The sequence below is a fragment of the Acanthaster planci genome, linkage group LG18 (genome assembly GCF_054643075.1).
Source record: "Acanthaster planci isolate LZ-2023a linkage group LG18, COTS_SCS, whole genome shotgun sequence".
Classification (NCBI taxonomy): domain Eukaryota; kingdom Metazoa; phylum Echinodermata; class Asteroidea; order Valvatida; family Acanthasteridae; genus Acanthaster; species Acanthaster planci.
The window spans coordinates 8,840,071-8,860,307 of record NC_141794.1 but is presented as its reverse complement, the minus strand read 5'-3'; the positions used below and the strand labels follow the sequence as shown (position 1 = coordinate 8,860,307).

Below are 20,237 nucleotides of genomic sequence, written 5' to 3'. Positions count from 1 at the left end.
TCTATTTAGTCTTCTAAGGCTGATTGTAAACTAAGAATGTTTTTTTATAAAAAAAATTAAAAAATCAACAAAAATGATGGAAGACTGCAAAAGCCTTGCCGAGTCTCTTCCGCACCGGCAAACATTGTTCTAATAATTATGACGCTTTCATCTTATCATTTCGACATTTTGATCTTACGATTATAGTAAGGGTGATTGTGATTTTACTTTCGGCAGTTCCATTGCATCGCAGCTGATAAAGGGGATCTCTGTTGCTCCTGAAGCCTTCGACATGGTTTCCATCTTCTTTTCCGATATCGTTGGCTTCACTGCTCTCTCCGCCGCCAGTACACCCATTCAGGTAAGAGAAACTCAGCAGGTTCAACGTTGTTTCTGATTTCATGGGAAGTCAAAAACTCTGTGCGTCTTGAAATATAAAATCCACCCATCTGTCTGGTGTCCGCTTCTGTACTTACATTGTGAAATCGACCCACGCGCCATCTTAAAGTTGGTCAAAAACAAACCACTTTTTACCTTGTTCTGGTTTTCATCAGGTCGTCAATTTGTTGAATGCTCTGTACACGCTCTTCGACGCCATTATTTCCAACTATGACGTATACAAGGTAAATGTTGAAACTTTGTTTAAATGTACGCTGTCCTATGGCTGTTAGATGGGAAACGATCCACCAAGCCGTCGGACGTGAGAGTACACACGCAAAGCGCTTAAGATCATTAGGCAGTGTATCTACTGCAGTGATTTTGTCCTTCGTACGCATTACTGTCACGATCCGTCAAGTATGCATATTCTTATTCTTTGCGCAGTAACTGCAGTTGGTTCCTCCCCAGCTTGAGGATGATCCACCATCCAATAGACCTACAACATAATGACGTAATGCAGTGTTTACCGCGGTACATTGTGGGTGAAAGGTGGGGATGTTGGCGGAACCCGTCGACGTGAACAAAACGTTGTGTAACGTACACTATATGACGTGTATCGACCTGACACGAAAAAAAGGAAAAAAATAAAAAAATTCCCGATTTGCCAAAATGGTCCATGTAAACTGCTGTGTAATTCCACTGTGTTTATCAAGCACTCAATGAACGCCAGAGCTGCGTTTTTTAAACTTCCACGGGACCGCAAAAGGCGACAGATGAGAAACAAGGCCATCAAAGCGAAGTCCAAGTGGACCTCTGTATGCAGTCTACATTTTGTAGGCAGAGGCAAAACTTGCGCGTACGATGTACCGGATCCAACGATTTTCCCGTGGACAAATAAGTGAGTTGGGAGGAGGTTGTTTCCCAGCAAAATGAACAACGAAGAAGCTGCCTTTCTCTTCAGACATGATTTGGGAACTTCATACATGAAACTCTTTCTCATGATTTTGCTGGTACAACTGAGGAGAACTGTAACTTCTTATGGAAATCTTTGCCTATTTTTCCATTTCATCTGTGAACGCTGATGAACTTAGCTAGCATGCCAGCCCAAGCATGCATATATAGGGCCTACCTGCATACACTCGGGCATGTCGGGAGACAAGCCCGCTTTTGTACTGGTCCTGGTTGTTCGCCGCCGCTCGCTTGCATATTGAACTCGAACTTAAAGCTTGTTTTGGCTGCAAGATTGGCAGTGGTTTTAGGTTTGCAGTAGCAGGAAAGCTTCTTCGTTGTTCATTTTGCCGGAAAACAACCTCCTCCCACTTATTTGTCCACGGGAAAATCGTTGGATCCGGTACATCGTAAGTTTTGTCTCCGCCTACAAAATGTAGACTGCATACAGAGGTCCACTTGGACTTCGCTTTGATGGCCTTGTTTCTCAGGGAACTTATCCAAATCTGTCGCCTTTTGCGGTCCCGTGGAAGTTTTAAAAACGCAGCTCTGGCGTTCGTTGAGTGCTTGATAAACACAGTGGAACACAGCAGTTCGTATGGACCATTTCGGACGATAATTGGGAATTTTGTTATTTTTTTCTTTTTTTCGTGTCAAGTCGATACACACGCCATACGGTATGCGTTACACATAACAAGTCACATCGACACATTCCTACAACATCCCCACCTTTCACCCACAATGCACCGCTGTAAACACTGCATTACGTCATTATGTTGTACATGTAGGTCTATTACCATCAAGTCAAATCGGCCAAGTCATCGCATAAAAGGGCGGCATAGATGGATTTCGCGAACAAGGCATGACTCTAAACAAGTTGTCAACCCATACAGGAGAGTTTAAAACGTAGCTTATCACAACGAGGAGGGATCTGCCTTTTAAAATACTGTATAAGCACAGCGTAAAAGAAAATGCATTCTTCGTCTCAGTATCAAGAATTTCAAGTAACTATCTTATCTAGTGATATTTGCACTGTTCTAGTCTTAGGGTAGAAGTCTACAACAAAGGCCATTTTTGTTTTAAATAAAAATGTGTAATGAAGGTGGAAACCATCGGTGATGCCTACATGTTGGTGTCAGGCCTTCCAATCCGCAACGGTAACCGTCACGCTGGTATGATCGCCTCAGCTGCTTGGCATCTCTTGGAGGATGTTTCAACATTCGTCGTACCACACAAACCGGAAGAAAAGCTCAAACTCAGAATTGGTATTCACTCAGGTAAGATTTCAGAACGCTAGTTTCAAAGTCAAGAGGTTTGGCACTTGTATGGGGGCGGTCTTTTTGTTTTTCGGGGTTTTTTTTCTGTTTAAAAGATGCTTAGGGTTTGTGTACCAACGACATGAGCGTTTGGCGCGGACATGGGCTCGAAGCACAGTCCAAATTGTTGCAATGAGCCAGATCGGTATTTCAGGAAAGCAAGGTCGTCCGGGAATAAAGCACGCACACGAATTTCGCATAGGGTCTTGCGGGGAGGGCTGACCTCACACGTGCGTCCGGACGCGCGCTCCATTTCGGGCATGCACTGTTGGAATACCGACTCAGTGAAACCTTTGCGTTTTAGCCAATGGGCGCTCGTAATACACAGCCACCAACGGCCTCTAACAGCCAGTTTAGTCTACGGCTCCAGTGATCCACTGCTTGGTTAGCTTTCGGATCACTGATCGAGATCCGATCAGAACTGTATGAAACCAACAGACCCTAAGTTCACGAGTCGCGCACTAGCCTCTTTTCTTCGCAGGTGGGGGACACTTTTGCGCAGAGAGAAGTTGGATGAGGATATCCGGCTTGAGCAGAAGCTCTTCCTAATCGGTTAACCAGAGCCAAGTTGGCCAGGAATGTTAATTTTACTGGTAACAACACCACTGTAACGCGTGCATTCATGAACCAGCGAAGTGCAGTTAAAGGAGCTAGAAAAATTGCGTCCTCCGTTGGTCCAGCTTGGGGGCTCATTTGCGGGAAAGGTACTGCAGAAGCATGTAATTATACACGCCTTCTTTGGCGAATCAACGCAAACTGTCGGCAAAGTTGCACCAAGTTCTGTCGCCGTCTCTGTTTACGTCAGTCTCGATAAAGTGTTATTATGATAATGAGTATCATCGAATACTGATCAGCGATGCTCCCTCTGTATGTCGATATGGAAATTAGGCCATGCCGTTTGTATGAACTACCTCCTCACCAATTACTATGCCGTGCCAAATAAGGTATAGATGGATTTCACATTAGCGCCGTCTGCGCGTATCCGCATCGAAACCGAGGCTCTCTGTGTTGAACTTTGTCGCGCGTGCCCGCAGAGTCGGCACAGTATCTGCAGTACCCGGTTCGTAAGTGTGATACCACTTCAGTTTAAACCACGCCCATTGCACAAGATACACGGCCATCGCAGGTACGTTAGTGCGCGGTAAATTGCCATTGTTTTTTCTTTTGATTTCACGTGTCCAATCATTCTGAAAGACTCTTCAACAAAAATTTGCAGCCTGAAAAGTCTGAATTTAACATACCTTTATGTATTTTGTGTCTTAACTCCTTACTTTCAATCGTCTGATCGTGCTAAGAATTGAAAATGACACATACAGCCTCGTTTTCAAACGCGGAAGCGCGTAGATCGAAGCTAAAAGCGTCGTATTGGGATCCCTCATAGGGGCAATGTGAAGACGAGTCACAAACATGTATTTTACACGAAAAAGTCGAACAAAAAGCCTTCTCTTTGCTTTGCACCGGGATCCATTACTTCAGCATGGCATACTGCTTTCACTTCGTTTGGCTATAATAAGCATTTTGCGAGTTAGATTTGAATAAATGTGGAACACTGAGTTATCTGACTGCCCATAAAGAATTTAAATTTCCTTAAACTAAAGACACTGTTGTTATACATCGTGATTCTGGGGAAGCTTTTGCACAGCGACCGCCATCTCTGGAATGGACTGGTTCTTTGTGCCCTTCTTCAAGGCGTCCCTTCTGTAACTAAGCAAAAGCTTTCCCAGAATCACAAGGTATTGCAACAGTGTACATTAGTGCGTTCAGTGTAAAAAAAAATTCAAATTGATATGTTCACGTGAATTTAGAGAACTCAGTGTACCAGACTTTTAATCAAATTTTACTCGCAAGTGGCTTATTGCGAGAAGTATTAAATTAACATCCGTCATGTTTCTGGATGTTTTCAAGGAAGTTGCGTGGCGGGTGTAGTTGGCCTGACAATGCCTCGTTATTGTCTCTTCGGTGACACAGTGAATACAGCGTCTCGTATGGAATCTAATGGGCTCGGTAAGTATCTGTTTTCTTAGACAATTCTGATGCCATTCTGAAAATAACATAATACATTTTGGCGTAAGTAGACTGAAAAATTGATTAACTAGGCCCATTCGAACTTTGTTTATTAACTCATGAGTTGGAAACATTATTTTCGATAAACGAACAACTTTTTGAGGCTAATGAGACACAGTTTGAACTTGACCTGTGCAGGCTCTGGTGTTAACTTAAACACGAAGTTGATTTATGTGTGTCAGGTAAGTACATTATACAAAGTTCACGAACACTGTTCACACGATTATCGGGGATTAAGTGAAGTGTCCTGTTTTTTTTCGCAATTTCTCGCACTTGAATGTGCATGCATCCCCTGCATTCAAACAACCACAAGCTCTTTACAAGTGAGCTATCCCATGTCATTTTCCCCTTGGCCATTTGCCATTCCGTACGTCATTTACTTACTTTTTTTCGTACTTTGCCAGCGCTCAAGATTCATGTCAGCCCCGAATGCCGACAGGTACTAGAAGAAATCGGTGGATATGAGCTAGTAGAAAGGGGTCTCGTTGCCATGAAGGTATACTATAATCATTCGTAAAATCCTATACTCCTGTCTTAATGTATGTACACCGTACACCACAAATACAAAATAACTGCAAAATTCTGGCTACTAAAATTTCAATCTGTATAAATTTCCAAGCTTGCACAATTGCTGCGAGGGATCAGTCTTTCTGGATTGACAGTCGATCCTTTCTTAGACTGAGAATTTCCCATCCATAACCGAGTGCAGTGAAGTATTAGATGGAAATTTTCGATCTATTTTCAGTCGAAATCGGATTGAAAATATTTTGACTGAAGATTGAACTATTCAATCTAACAGGTTGAACTTTTTCAGTCATTCATAGTTCGGAAATTTATACTGAATTCTAAGCTAGATTAGCAACCACCCACGTACGTATACCTTCACATAGCCGTACAATCTAAAAATTGACGTCCGGAGAGTTTGTCCGTAATTCATACATTGCTGCTTTAATTCAATACAGCCAACACAAATAACATATCAAATTCAAGCAATACATTAAATTCAGTTAATGCCTTTGAGTTCAACGAGTACGTTGTATATTCAATGAACGCATACTGGTAAAGATTTGAAAAGCGATTCTTTAAAATCTTTAAATCAAGGACGAATTAGCCAAAATCCTGAAATCAGGAAAAATACTCGCCCCAAATTCATGAACTCGAGAAGAAACTGACAAAATATACAGTCATCTGTGAAAAATTCGCGGGGAAGACTGCAATATAAGTTCAATGAATGCATTCAGTTCAAGGTTTCAAAGAGATTTTTGATTATCCTTAACTCAGGGTGAAACTTGACCAACATTCTGAAACAGGAAAGAATTCTGACAATTCCTGAAATCAAGAAAACATCTGAAAAAAATACTGAAATCAGGTAAATACCCTGACAAAACATTTCGACAAACAATTCTGAAATCAGGAAAAATCCCAGCAAATCTGACTTCTGGTTGTTCATCTCATGCCCTCAGGCAGAAGCCAGCTCCGCACTTGGAACTTGACTTGAGTTGGGGCCATTATAACTCTACCGCTGCCAACATCTGTTCCCAGCTGTAAAGTAGAGAGTGAAAATATGGATGCAGTACAAAAACTTCCCGTGACGAATATTCTTTAAATAGCAAAGAGTGAAGACTCAATCTTTTTGAGTGAAAATTCACTCCCACAGTCGGAAACTAGGGAACACACGTTTTAGAGTGAAATTTCTTCAATTGAGTTTTCACTCGAGCTCAGACTGAAGTAATTATTTGGTCAGAGTCTTTCCTTCTAAATTGAAAGTGATTTTCACTCTGAATCGTCTTGTCCCTGCTGGGCTCGATCTCAGCACGTTGGGATTGTAGGCCAGCGTAAGCAACAACTGCGCTACCGTATTTGCCGCGACAGTATCGGGTAATTAAAACCTTGCATGTATTGGCTATGATAACTGTGCAATACCGTAACTATAGAATTTGGAAGTCGCGTTACGGTAACATAAACTATATAGCCACTTCGATTAACATTAGTTTGGACATGGGAACAGGCAAGATTTACAATATCTAAATGACTTTCCAAAATACCAATGATACCATCATCAAAGTTCAAACATTTTAAATACTCATGGAGAGCCATGGTCAGACGACAATCTTCTGTCCTCCAACCACAATACACTTGTCTGAGTTCTGCGGGCGCTAGCTCGCTCACGCTGATGCATATCGATCGTGCACTAGTAAGCCCGCGCCGCGGCCCGGCGGCCAAGTCTGCCCAGCGCGCAGGGCGTGGGTGCGGCATCAAGCGGGAAATCTCAGTCACGAGATAATTTACTTCGTGTTTCTTTGGTTTGATTTCTCAATCTTGTTTGTAAATTCAGCTTGTTGATTGGTCCACGTGTTCAATTGATTGAAAGAATTTGCAACTTTTTTCACGATTGAGCTGTAAATTCTTTTGAAGGCAATAGGGGGCCTATATCCTTTATCGTTTTCAGTCTAATATACAAATATTGACTGCTTTGAGTGGGATAGTAAAATTAGCCTCCCCAAGTGATCCATGGAGCGTAGTTGTTAGAAAAGAATAGAACAAATTTAATGCTTCATGGATCACCGAGGGGGACTAGTTTTACTATACCAAGAGATAAAGCAGTCAATATTTGTTTTATTTTTCTGTTAACAACTGCTGAAGTTTTTGCGTCCAAGTTGTTGCAGAATATACAAAACTTTAGTGCATAAATCCCTGCCATCTGATTCGTGGATCATTGATCACGTGTCATTGAATTTTTCGTTTTATTAACAGTTCCTGTTGAATGAACTTCTTCATTTCGCTTGACTGGTTCCGCACCATTTCATGTACCTCATTCCCAGTACAATCAGGGAAATAGAGAGACGGAAAACAGTCCCACGTTGCATAGTCTAAAGGTGGCGCTTCAGACATGAATGTGATTGGCAAAATGATAGACGTTCAATACGCGAACAGGGCTTCTTTGTTCTCCTAAGGGGTCATTCAAATTTTCAATGTTTTTAATTTTCGATGTTTTTCGAAATTGTTTTGAACCACCCGCCCACCCCAATTTTCGATAGAAAACAAAATCGATTTTTTTTCCCACACAGTATTATACCATGCATGGTGGCAGTCATGTTGAATGGCGCTCCGCGACCGCACGTACAAACTCCCATCACAACGTTCCCTGATATAATGTTCTTCTGGATATAAAGCCCCTTTTTTCGAATTCCGGGCTGTTCTCCCATTTACTGTATACATTTAACTCACAGAACTCTCGTTTATAGCATTTTCAAGTGCAAATATGACGTCCCAGACAAAAATGCAAAATATTGGCGTGTGTGCTGTACGTTTATATGGTGTAATATTTACGACAAACATTTCTCTCTCTCTTTCCTCCCTCCAGGCGACGCAACCAGACGACGCGACGGCACGACGGCTCCCTTGCGTCGTGCCGTCGGGTCGCACCGTCGCCGTCGTTCTGCCTTAAGTCCTTTCCATGCTGCATTTTTTGCCGCCTAAACGTCGCCCCTTCCGTCGCCCGTCGCGACGTACCGTCGTGCGTCGCGTTTTGTCGTGCATCGCGTCGCCTATTACGTTGCCTGAAGCATGATGCGTCGCACGACACGACGCACGAACGCAACGCGTCGTGTGCTGTTGCCTTTTGTTTCTTGGTGTTTATAGAGGGCGCCTTTACTGTTTTCTTTCATTTCTGCCCCCGGTACTTGAATAGTAGGGTACAGTCCACTAATTCAAGCCCCATTGAAAACAGTGTAAAATCGGCACTGTTCAGGGCCCAATAACATGCTTACCAACATCCTTGAGATTGCTGAAACACAAATAAAATTATTGTCTGGTCCACAATCTTTCGATTTCTTTTCAATTTATTTTGGGCTAACCAATTACATTTTTAATTATTCCAACAAAATCACCCCCGAAAAGTGAGTTTTCCGAAGTCTGATTGCAGCCATTTTTCAAGTGGCAACCCTCAACCTTCTCGGGCACTTAGGACCATTTATCAACCGTAGTTTTTAGCCATTCTGCTCTCATAGGATAGCTCAAAGACCCAGGGAGTTGATCCTGGCAACGATTTACACAATCTCACCATTTCGGGGGCCAAACAATCTCCTTTTTTCAGAAAAATGCTGGGCTGCTACTTTTAATGCTAATGAGCTGAGCAGAAATTCTTACTTGAATAGTGGACTGCATGCACCCAGTACATGGTATTCGCTCTTTGTACGCTGCCGCCATGGGCATGCAGAGCCTTGAACTGACAGCTTTTGAAGTATTCTCCAATCGCACAGTATAGATGGTAGAAGAACTATTCGCAACAGCATGCCCAAAATTACTTACCAACATACACGGAAAAGCTGCCAGATCGAGGCTCTGCATGCCTATGGCGGTAGCGTACAAAGAGCGAATAGGTAGCAGGTCTTGTTTTTGTTATTGTTCTTTTTAATGGTTACTTTCTAACTTTGTGTTTTCGTTAAGAGTGAGTTGTTGAAGAAAAGGTTTGTTTTTTAATCAAATGTAACTAGAAAGAGCGTCACGACCAACTATCAGCCTTGTCTCCAGGAAATAAATAACACGAGCCACAACGTCGTTTTAACTTTTCCTGGTGTAATTTTGATCTTCCTAATAATTATGTAATAGGATTGATTTTGTTCCCCCACTTTGGGAAATCCTAACTCCCCCAGAATTAGGTCATACAATTTGTGTGGGTTGCTTGGCAGTGCGTGTGGGCAGTTTATAGCAGAATTTGCAACCAACCACAAGAGTCCTTCAGAAGGAGCTGATAACTTCCCTAGCCGTGACCTTCCACTTCATTTGGCTACTGGACTGAACAGAGACTGTTCTGTTGTCTCTCTGTGATTTCTCCTTCCATCGAACCTGCCATACTTACAAATTCGTCCCTGTCCTGCTCTAGGCAAAACCATTACAAGTGTAAGCCTATTGAACCACACATGCGTACGTTGCTGGACAGTGGGTGGCCTTGACCAGAGCCACATGAATTCCGTTATAACGTGCTTGCTAATGTAAGATGCGGATCTGAGGAGAAATTATACATGTGTGTGGACAAACAGAGTTGAAAAAAAGACACGGCCACAATGATAATAGCGTATGTATAATGTTTTATTCAGAAACACGGACTAATATCATTGAAAGTGTGGTGCTGATGAAGGTAACGAGGACGACTGGCCTGAAGGAAGACTAAGACGGAATATTCTGAGGGTATTATAGAGCAGGCTCGGTGGTAACTCCCTAAACCATTGGTCAAACTTGCGGTCATACAATTGTAGACAAATTGTCTGGGGAATTGGGAGTACTACTTAGAAATTACCGGGATGGACCACGGAGAAATACCGGTATCTATAAGATTACAAATCTACCACAAATGGGAAGTGCGTCGACGGTATTAAAAAGAAATCATTGGCTGGGTTTAAAGAGTGACGAATTCTGGGCTTCCACTTATTATGAGAGAGCAGTTCCTACATATGCCGATTTTCTTTTTGCTCTTTTTCTTTATAAAACATGACAGAAATTAATCCTAATCGAGGAATGGATGAGATACAAACAAGAACAGAAATGAAAGAAAACAGTAAAAGCGCCCTCTATGAACACCATGAAGCAAGGGCGACAGCACACGACGCGTCGCGTCGTGCGTCGTGTCGTGCGTCGCGTCGCGCTTCAGGCGACGTAAAAGGCGACGCGATGCACGACACGACGCACGATGCGACGCACTACAGTACGACGGGACGAGCGACGGAAGGGGCGACGTTTAGGCCGGAAAAAATGAAACGTGGAAAATACCTGAGACAGCACGACGCGACGCACGAGGCGACGCGTCGTGTGTGTACAAACGTAATGACAAGAAGGCGACGGTTCGACCCAACGGCACGACGTAAGGGAGCCGTCGTGCCGTCGTGTCGTCTGGTTGCGTCGCCTGGAGGAAGGCAAGAGAGAGAGAGAAATGTTTGTCGTAAATAGTACACCATACGTTTGTATTACGCAGTGGTGAGCTGAAATGATTTGCCTTCGTGGACCGGCCATCACTCCCGGCAAAGATGACAGAACCTCAGGCTTCACTGGACTGCTAAAAATACATGCACTGGGACCTCGACATAAATACATGAACATTAAAAAATACCTCTGCATGAAGAGCATTCGCGAAAATATTTCTGAAGTTTGATCGTTTCATGTGTTCGGTTGTCGAAGTTCCGGAACTGGGAACGAAGTTGAAAAAGATTTTAGTTCACGCAAGTCAAAAGATGGCTTTCGTTTTTTCATAAAAATGAATTTCGATTTTCAATAATTTACCTTAATCCACCCACCCAACCACTATTTCGAAAGCAATCGAAATTAAAAAACATAGAAAAATTTGAATGGCCCCAAATAGAAGAGGATTTTTGCAAGTGTTGTATAAAACAAATAATACATTGTTGCAATTTCATTCGGTGACAGGTGAAGTGTTCCATTCCTCTTTTCTTCGCCTCATGAAATGGAACAATTCTTCTGTCACCTCATGGACCTCTTATAGGACATCGCGTCTAAAATAAATCCCGCGCATGCGTATTTTCAGGAGGGCAAATAGCGAGCGTTGCTGCTTGCACTTTCAAACTGAGAATTTCAAAAACTGGTCGAGGTTATTGTACTTCAATCGTCAGATTTCGAAAAAAAAAATGAATTCTGCCCCCGGATGGATAAATTTGGAAAGAATAATGATTGAGGTGTGCGTAGCAAAGAATTGCCGGAGATCGATGGTAAAATCAAGTTTGGAAGAAGGAGCAGCTTTGACGGGTGAGTCGCACATGCAGAATGTTTCTGCATGCCTTGTGCCTATATACAAATGTAGTAAGAAATTTATGAAAGTGTATCTAGCCTATCAGGCTTAGTTTATGAGACTTCCCTGTATCGATGTTGGGACCGTTTGAAATGTTATTTATCGGCAAAAGTGGTTTCAAAAACTGAATGATTAATTTGTCGTTTTTTTCACAGATTTCACTGAAAAAAATTTCGAAGAAAACCATGGTTTGTGTTTGTGAGATCTGAAGACGCATTGAACCCAAATTGTGTGATAGACAATGTGATCTTAGTGACTGAATATTCATCTTCTGGGCAGAGATGAAACTAAAGCGAGATACAGGAAGCTGACGTTTCCGTCGAGTGAAGTAACAAACAAGGAAATTCATTCAACGCAATGAAAGAAACTTTGTCTAAATTATAAATTATTCGTTCTCAATTAACACTGACATTTTCTTTTCGGAAAGTACTTGTTAAATGTAAATCTTTAGTCAGTTGGGAACTCAATTCTTTTAAAACCTGATTTATAAGTGTCTGTGCATGGTAATATTGGCACTAACTTAATTAGTTAGGCTTGCAGTCATGGCTCTGCTGTTTTTGTGCTCACAGAAGAGATTCTCACACTTGTCGTTTTTTTTTTTTTGGGTATAATCTGTTGTCAGTCTTCCTTGTCTGGTTCTTTTTGTTGTCTTAACAAGGCATTTCTGTATAAGACTTTGTCTTCTAAATATGCCTCCGTATTTGCCCCCTTTTATTTCAATGTCTCATGGTCTTATTTAACTTTCACTCTTGTGGTCATAAATCCTTCATTTATTGACCTTGTGAATAACTTGATATGTACATTGCAAAACGGAAATAAATGTTCAGTCAAAAAAATAACAATAAAACTAATTTATTCAGTAAATGAATGAATTACAATATTTCCTGTGAGTGTGTATCATTGAAAGTAAAACTTTATTTCATTTTCTTTGCATTTTTATGCTTGATGAAGTGTTTCAGTATTGGCTCATTGAAATCAGACGGACAAACACGTGGACAGATTGGATATCATAATGCAAAATCTATTGTGGATTTTGGTGGACACTCAACAAATCACGACTGAAGCGAACCAAAGTGAAAACATTGCCCGAGTAAGACCGTAGACAACAGATGAGAAAAATGAATACATCAAAACAACAACAAACACAAAACAGGTTAATTCGAGTGGGTTATTTTAAAAGAAAATGGTCAGGTATTTACGGAAATGATATACTTCATTTTCTGTTTATTTGTGCTTTTTTCGGGAGGGCGGCCGAGGGCGTAGCCGCCGTCCCATAAGAAATTTTTCCCCCATAATCTATTGTGACTAAATTCACAGCATACAGTATCACATTACCCCCGAAGCACAGCGCGCCGCCATTGTTCGGCTGCATGATGTCCCATGCAGTCAATGGGTGAGTTCGATTAGCTTACACGTGTAAGTCAAACTTACAAAGAGCGTTCGTTTAGCCATCACGTGATCTACCCGTGTCAGCCACCACTACCACGGCGGACGAGCGGGTCTCAATGAAGTGCCCGGGTGTAATGACGTCACGGATGGGCTGTTCGAGCATGGACATGATGAACGTGACGGGGACTTGACCTTTTTCCCAGAATGCCCTAGCGAATACACGGTAGCGTTCGTTTAGCCTCATTTCGAGGCTTCCTTGGTGTAACACTGGTGTATTCAGGGAAGCTAATCGAACGCACCGTTTATAATGGAGATCAATGGTTACATGTACATGGGCTAGATTAAGTGAATAAAGTATTCTGTTCACAATCGAAAATGGCTGCATGGAATTTTGGGCTGGAATTCATCAACTGTGCGTAAATTCCCAACACCGAGGGGTGAATTTGCCCATAATTTTGATTCTCCTGTAGTTTTGAATAGGATCTGGTGGTCTGGTGGTCCGTGTGTTTACGTGTCATGTGGTGCTATTCGTCTTGTGAGGGCTCTCTCGCGTATCAACAACACAACAACGTCTTGACCAAGACTAAGAAAATGTGAACCTGGCAGCTTAACAAAGATGTTGTCAAATAAAAACAAAAAATTAAATAAGCCCGGTGCTTTTTTTCTCTTTTGCACGTAGTTACTTTGCACCTTATGTTTGTTTGTATTGGTTTGTTTGGCTTGACCCCCCCGCCCATTCTGTACGCATCGTGTACGCAACGGCACCAACCACTCTCCCCGTTCGTGCGCACAAACTTTATGGACGGCCCCTAACCCGGAAAAAGGTCAAGTCCCCGCCAGTTCCATCACGCCCATGCTCGAACAGTCCATCCGTGACGTCATTACACTCGGGCAGCCTCAAGAGACCCGCTCGCCAGCCGGGATAGTGGTGGCTGACACCAGGGCAGGCACGAAGATCACGTGATGGCTAAACGAACGCTCTGTGTAAGTTTGACTTACACACGTGTAAGCTAATCGAACGCACCCATAGTTTTGGTAGTATGCCATCACACATTCATCGGATTGCATACTTGACCAAGCGGCACGAACTGTTGATTCCATAATTTTAGGTGAAAAAATCCCACGCCAATCTAAGGAAACAGGAGACATTCTTTGAAAACATTATATGAAACAATACTATGTGTTATTTATTTATTCTATTTTTATTCAGGGAAAAGGTGAAATTCTGACGTACTGGCTTGTGGGACAAGATCCAAGTTACAAGATCGAAAGAGTCAAACCGCCCAAACAAAATCTGTAACAACTATCATAATCCTAGCCAAATCTCATCTGCAAGTCAAACACACCAAGCTACGTGTACTTGCATTCATTAAGACCCTGAAACAAAACATTTCAACAGCTATCTTTATCCTAGTAATTAAGCATGAAGGTCAAAACGCTACCATACTAGCATTACCTACTACAGGTGTTATCTAGCTAACATGGAGTATTTGACTACCATTTGATAATCTGAAAGTTTCAATTACCTCAGACCAAGAGGATTCTTTTCAGTTTTACCAACACCTATTAATGAATAACACTTTACTGAAATCATTACCTTTAATGAATCAGACTGCTTGCGTTTACCAATATTTAAGCATTTTGTATATTTGTGTTAAAGTCCATGTTTATTTCCATGACGGATTGAGCAGAATTAAAGCAATAATATGTTAGTAAACGTGCAAAACGTTCAATATTCCTAAAAACATGACTACGCCAATACTTTTTTTCGATCCAACTGAATATTCACGGAGAGTTGGGCCCAGCAACCGCCTTGTCAAAAGAATTTAAATAGACTCCAGCAAAAAACAGCATCAAAAATCGTAGTCTACTGTGGAAAATAGGACGTTCACTTGTACGTACATGGTTTCAATCACACGTTCGGGTTTAATATTTGCATCTGTATGAGAGCAACTCGAAAAAAAGTGCGAATAAACACAAAAAAGAAAATATACTAACTTAGATGACGCCCTCCGTTTAAAATTTTGTTTTACCCCGTTTGTCCATTGTTAGAGACCTTCATTTCATACTTCAACGAAGTTGAAACGACGTGCGAATCTGTCGACCCTTTCCAAACGCGCAGTGGGTCGGCAGATTTCGCGCATTTTGATTGGCCGACGCGTTGCAAATTCTTGGAGGCGCACTATTGTGAATTGCCCGTATTACTCACGGACGTATTTAAAAAAATCTGGACTCGCAACGCCTTATCAGCTTATAGAGATCATTGAATCCACTAGCAGCCATTTTACCGAGCCGAATATAAAGCTTTCCTGGCAATGCCCGCCTTTGTTCTCCCTTGCGTCAACAGAAGCAAGCCAACCCGCACGTTTGTATTCGGCTCGGTAAAATGGCCGCTGGTTGGCTTCTGTTTTATACAAAGGCGTTGCAAGTCCAGGTTTTTTTTTATATATGTCCGTGGTATTACTGAGCTGAGCAAACGCTATCTAAACGGAAAAGGTGCTATTTTTTTTTCATTATGTCCTTGAGTGGTACAGGACCATTGGTCTCCATTATAAAGACTGGATAGAACATGTGCACTGCTTGCGGTACTTGGACGGTTTATGCCTCGATAAGGCAAAGAGGGGTTTTGGACTTGGCATGAATTCGTCAGGAAATGGGGATGCAACGAAGTTCACTTTTTCACTAATAACATCAGTGACTTCATTTGCCGCTCGTCCGCGTGCTTTGAAGTACCTCCCGTGCACACAGTTGGAGCAAACTTGCTTTGCACATTCAACATTGCGATCAGCTGGCATGGCAACATCCCAACCCTCACATGGGAGTCCGAGTATGAAGATGGCCATATAGCAACAGAAGAGGAAGTAGGCTCGCCACTGGTATGTGCATACTTTGGTTTGTAAAACGCCTAACAGACACTGTGAGCACATAAACTTTAGAATTGAGGATTCTGAAAATGAACGATCTTGGAAAAGGTACCGTTGGGGAGCCCTTTCTTTGACTATACCAAATCATTTCGTGCATTAGTTTGAGCAACGTGGCTTCAGGCTACCCCGCCGCCCCAGTCGACCCCTTGAACTTGAGTCTCTGCTTGATGGTGATGGACATTGAGTTCCTAAAACTTTAGTAGATGTAATATTAAAATGGGGTTTCTCATCAGTCGTAGTATAATTCCATAGTGCTAGATTTAATAAAATTCATTTGTAGCCTTGGTCATTATTATTATCTTGATTATTGTCTAATATAATCTCCGGAAGTTATCAGAAAAGACCCTTTATCTCCATAATTTTTCTGCATTAGTTTTTTATGCATCTAATTCTGACCCATGCAGCACTGGTCATTGTAGAATAAAGCGTCTGCGTGATTTTCGCATACTCAGAACCATGGGAAGACATGGTGGGGGTACTTGGTACTTGGTTAGTTTCCTACTGAAACATCCCAGGGATCTTGACTGAAAGGTCACAAGGAGGGTCGGCGTCTAATTCTTAGTCAATATGTTGTAAGAATTGTGTCTGAAGGTCTTATGCGTCTCAGAATCGATAAAATGTTGGGGCAGATCATTCCATAATTTGATGGTCCTTGGAAAAAAGAGTTCTTGAAAACAGATGAGAATGTCGATGGTGTGCTGAATTGATTATTATTCCCCCTCCTGGATCTTTGCACTTTTGGCTGAAGACAGTCAGAGGCATCAATGTCAATAGATTGAGTAATGATGTTGTAGAGTTGGGTTATCTGATGAGCTTCCCTTCTGTCAATTAATTTCTCCCTTCCAAGTGACGATAACATGTTGGAGACACTACTTTCCTAGCATAATCTCTGAGAACAAAGCGCGCTGCCCTGCGCTGAATTCTCTTCTAGTAGTGGTCGAACAAGTGTAAGATACAACCTTTCCTAAACCTTTTTAGAACTCATGTAGAAATTTCGTTTGATGAAACTGAGGACTCTTGCGGCTTTTGTGACAACATATTGTGTCTGATTTCCCCATCCTAAATCATTTTGAATTTGTATTCCAAGGTACTTGAACTCTGTCGTTACTTCAAGACGCACACCGTCCATCTCATAAAAAGGTTTACCGGGGCTGCGTTTACGAGAAACTCGCATCATTTTACATTTGCTAACATTAAATTTCATACCCATATAGAAGCCCATTTAATGAGGTTATCAAGGTCAGCATGCAGAAATCCCTCATCTTCTTTGCAGTTGATCTGATGATATATAAGACAACCATCGGCAAATAGTCGAATTTCTCCCCTCACAACGGATTGAATGCCATTTATAAAAAGAAGAAACAGTTGTGGTCCCAACACACTCCCCTGTGGCACCCCGCTGACAACTTTGTGCCAGCTAGACAATTCGCCGTTGACAACAACTCTCTGCAGTCGATTCTTAAAGAAGAACGCTGTAATTATTTATTTTGCCTCTGATGCCGTAATAATCGATCTTATGAAGGAGTTTCTGGTGTGGTACTACATCAAAAGCCTTTGAAAAGTCCAAGACTGCTTCATCGGTAGCTTTTCCATAATTGTGGTTGCACGCAAGGTCATTGAAAGTCAGAATAAGTTGACTCTCACATGAGCGTCCTCTACGGAAGGCATGTTGATTTTCTACTAAAATTTGATGTTAATCTAGATGTTCCATCAACTGACTGTCAACAATATACTCCAATAATTTGCAACACACTGACGTTATAGAAACCGGTCTATAATTTGCTGGGTCAGATGCAGCACCCTTTTTAAATAAAGGAGTTATGTTGGCCCTTTTCCAATCTACAGGCAGTTCACCTGTATCCAAGGATTGTTGTAAAGTATGCGAAAGGATTGGGGCAATTTCATCCGCATTCCATTTGAGGGCTCTATTTGGTATTTGGTCGGGCCCAGCTGCTTTGGAAACATCCATCGATTTAAGCAGCTTGAGAACACCTTCCACAGACACCTCAATGTCAGGCATATCTGGGTAACTACTATCGGGCAGACATGGCAGCTGTGACGCCTCATCTCGAGTGAAGATGCTACTAAATTGATTTGCTAAGGCCTCTGCTTTCGTCTTGTCACTGATTATATCAACATCCCGGATCTTAGGTACCTGAATACCACTATTATTTCTGCGTTGGGATTTGATATATTGCCAGTACTTCATGGGGTCATCAGTAGATGTCATAGCTTCCACATGGGCACGATGAGCTTTACGAAGTTCACGGTCTACATATCTACGAACAGATTTAAACTTTACCCAATGAGAACTGATGCCAGAGTTTTTAGCCCGAACATACAATCTTTCTTTTTCCTAGTGAGACGCAAAAGTTGAGTTGACAATCATCTTGGCCTAATTTTCCCTTTGACAATCTTCTGAGGAACAAGATTTTTGACAACGTTGTTCAACCCATCCTTAAAAGGATCCAGTTTAATTCAACAGTATTTTGATCCGGGTTGCTGTGAAAGAAATTATCCCTCAATTCTGCTGCGGCCGTTCTAAAAGCCTCTTCCTCCACATTTTTCCACTTCAAGATACTCCTCGGTGGTTTTCTAGCAGGAACAGATTTGATGATGGTATCGGCAAGAACAATTTCATGATCACTCAACCCAGAAACTGCAAGAACGTTATCAACTGTGTGTGGTCTAGTTGTAAACAACAGGGCTAGGACATTCCCAACACCAGAGACTGGATCCGTTCGAGTGGTGAAGCCAACCTTCTGTTCTAAGTGGTAGTCATCAGCTATCTCCATGATTTGAGACTGTAGACAGCCATAAGGATGCGTTGTTTCCTCAGGACTCCATGACATACCAGGTATGTTAAAGTCTCCACCCAGAATTACAAACAGGAAGTTCAGAGTTGAAAATATCTTGGTGAGGCTATCGTTTAGCCCATTTAATGTGTCTTTGTTAGCTAAATCGGGTCTATGATAATAGGCACCAATAAGCACGCTGTCACCAGCTGGACTAAGGGCAAGCTGTCACCATAAGATCTCACTGTCTTCAACCATGTCAACATGGACATCAACCCTCTCGATTACTGGTAAAGTCTCTCTCACAGCGATAAACAGTCCACCACCCTTTCTATCTGGTCTATCTCGACGAAGCACTCTAAAATTTGCTGGGAAAATTTCAAAACATTGAATTGACTCATCAAGGTAGCTTTCGGTACCAATAAGCACATCTGGGTTTTCAGTGTTGATAAAAGTATGAAGCAAGGGGACTTTCCCTCTAATACTTCTACAGTTTACAATCGCCACCTAGCGGCTCTTCTTTAATGTTAACAGTAAGCAAACAAACAAACAAACAAACAAACAAACACGTGTAATCAAAATACACACAGGACATGTAGAAGTTATTAAAATACCTAACAGACCAGTAAGGTCCGAAAATGTCCGCGCAAAATGCCATGTTTAAGTGGTTGTAATATGCCTTGGAGATATGCCAAAGGGTAATTTTCATAATGACTACTCATATTTAGCTATTTGGTGAGCATTCATCCTGTGATGGGGAGTGAAGACATCATATGATGTGTGACGCGTGGGTGTCGGTCCTTTTCACTCATTTGCCACTTCGCCCACATGGCCATGGACGTGCAACTTTGCCCACCTGCCACTTCACCTACCTGCCACTTCGTCCACGGCTTTTGTTCAAAATCGAAAAGAACACACAGAAGCACCAGCTACTATTGGCAGGCGCGGTTGGGGGGGGGGGCGGCGCTAACTTTTGTTTACCCCCACCCAAAGAAAACCCCAATTGGCTCTAGAACCGCACCTACTACCAAACAGCTCCTGAATCCATTCTGAATGCCAGCAAAAGATTATCAGGCAAACTAGAGGCGTCTTCTTGCATCAACGTATTTTTTTCATGAGGTCTCGGCCATAAGCGTAAATCCCAGGGGATGTGACGTGGGGGATGTGCTATTGAATCCCTCCCCGCACACTTTTTCATGGTGAGCAAAAAAGTTAAAGCGGATAGTGGAGAATTTTTGGACACCAAAACGACTAAAATGTACTGTTGTTGTTTTAGTTTTAATGGCGCTTGCAGCAATTCAGGCTATTTGAGCCAATAACTGTACGTTTATTCGTACACTTTATAAATCAGCATCACATTACGGAGTTACGAAGAAGATCCAGTGTTAGAGGCAGGAGGAAACCGAAGTGCCCGGAGAAAACCTGCGAGAGCGAGTATGGACTGGAAACCGGATGCACTTAAAGCCTGGGCCAAGCCGGGACTCGAACCCGGGCCTCATTGGTGCAAAGCGAGGAAAGAACCGCTACGCTAACACGCCCCCCCCCCAATATCACCAGTGGTGTTATTGAGGTCGTCGTTTGTTAGTATGGCCCCCTTCCATCATAAATAAACTACATCGTTAGTGTTCTTTGAGCCAACCTGTGC

The 20,237-nt window shown here is 42.2% G+C and overlaps 1 protein-coding gene across 1 annotated transcript in view; it reads left to right on the top strand.

Annotated features, from left to right (window-relative positions):
* Nucleotides 1-14,874, top strand: part of LOC110988177 (speract receptor-like) — a 45,434-nt gene extending 30,560 nt beyond the window's left edge. Inside the window, exons 19-24 of the mRNA XM_022251470.2 lie at nt 217-340; nt 534-602; nt 2,408-2,582; nt 4,527-4,625; nt 5,090-5,181; nt 14,084-14,874. Of these exons, the coding sequence (XP_022107162.2) occupies nt 217-340; nt 534-602; nt 2,408-2,582; nt 4,527-4,625; nt 5,090-5,181; nt 14,084-14,173 (649 nt within the window). The 3' untranslated portion in view covers nt 14,174-14,874. The remainder of the gene's footprint in view (nt 1-216; nt 341-533; nt 603-2,407; nt 2,583-4,526; nt 4,626-5,089; nt 5,182-14,083) is intronic.
* Nucleotides 14,875-20,237: the final 5,363 nt, after the last annotated feature.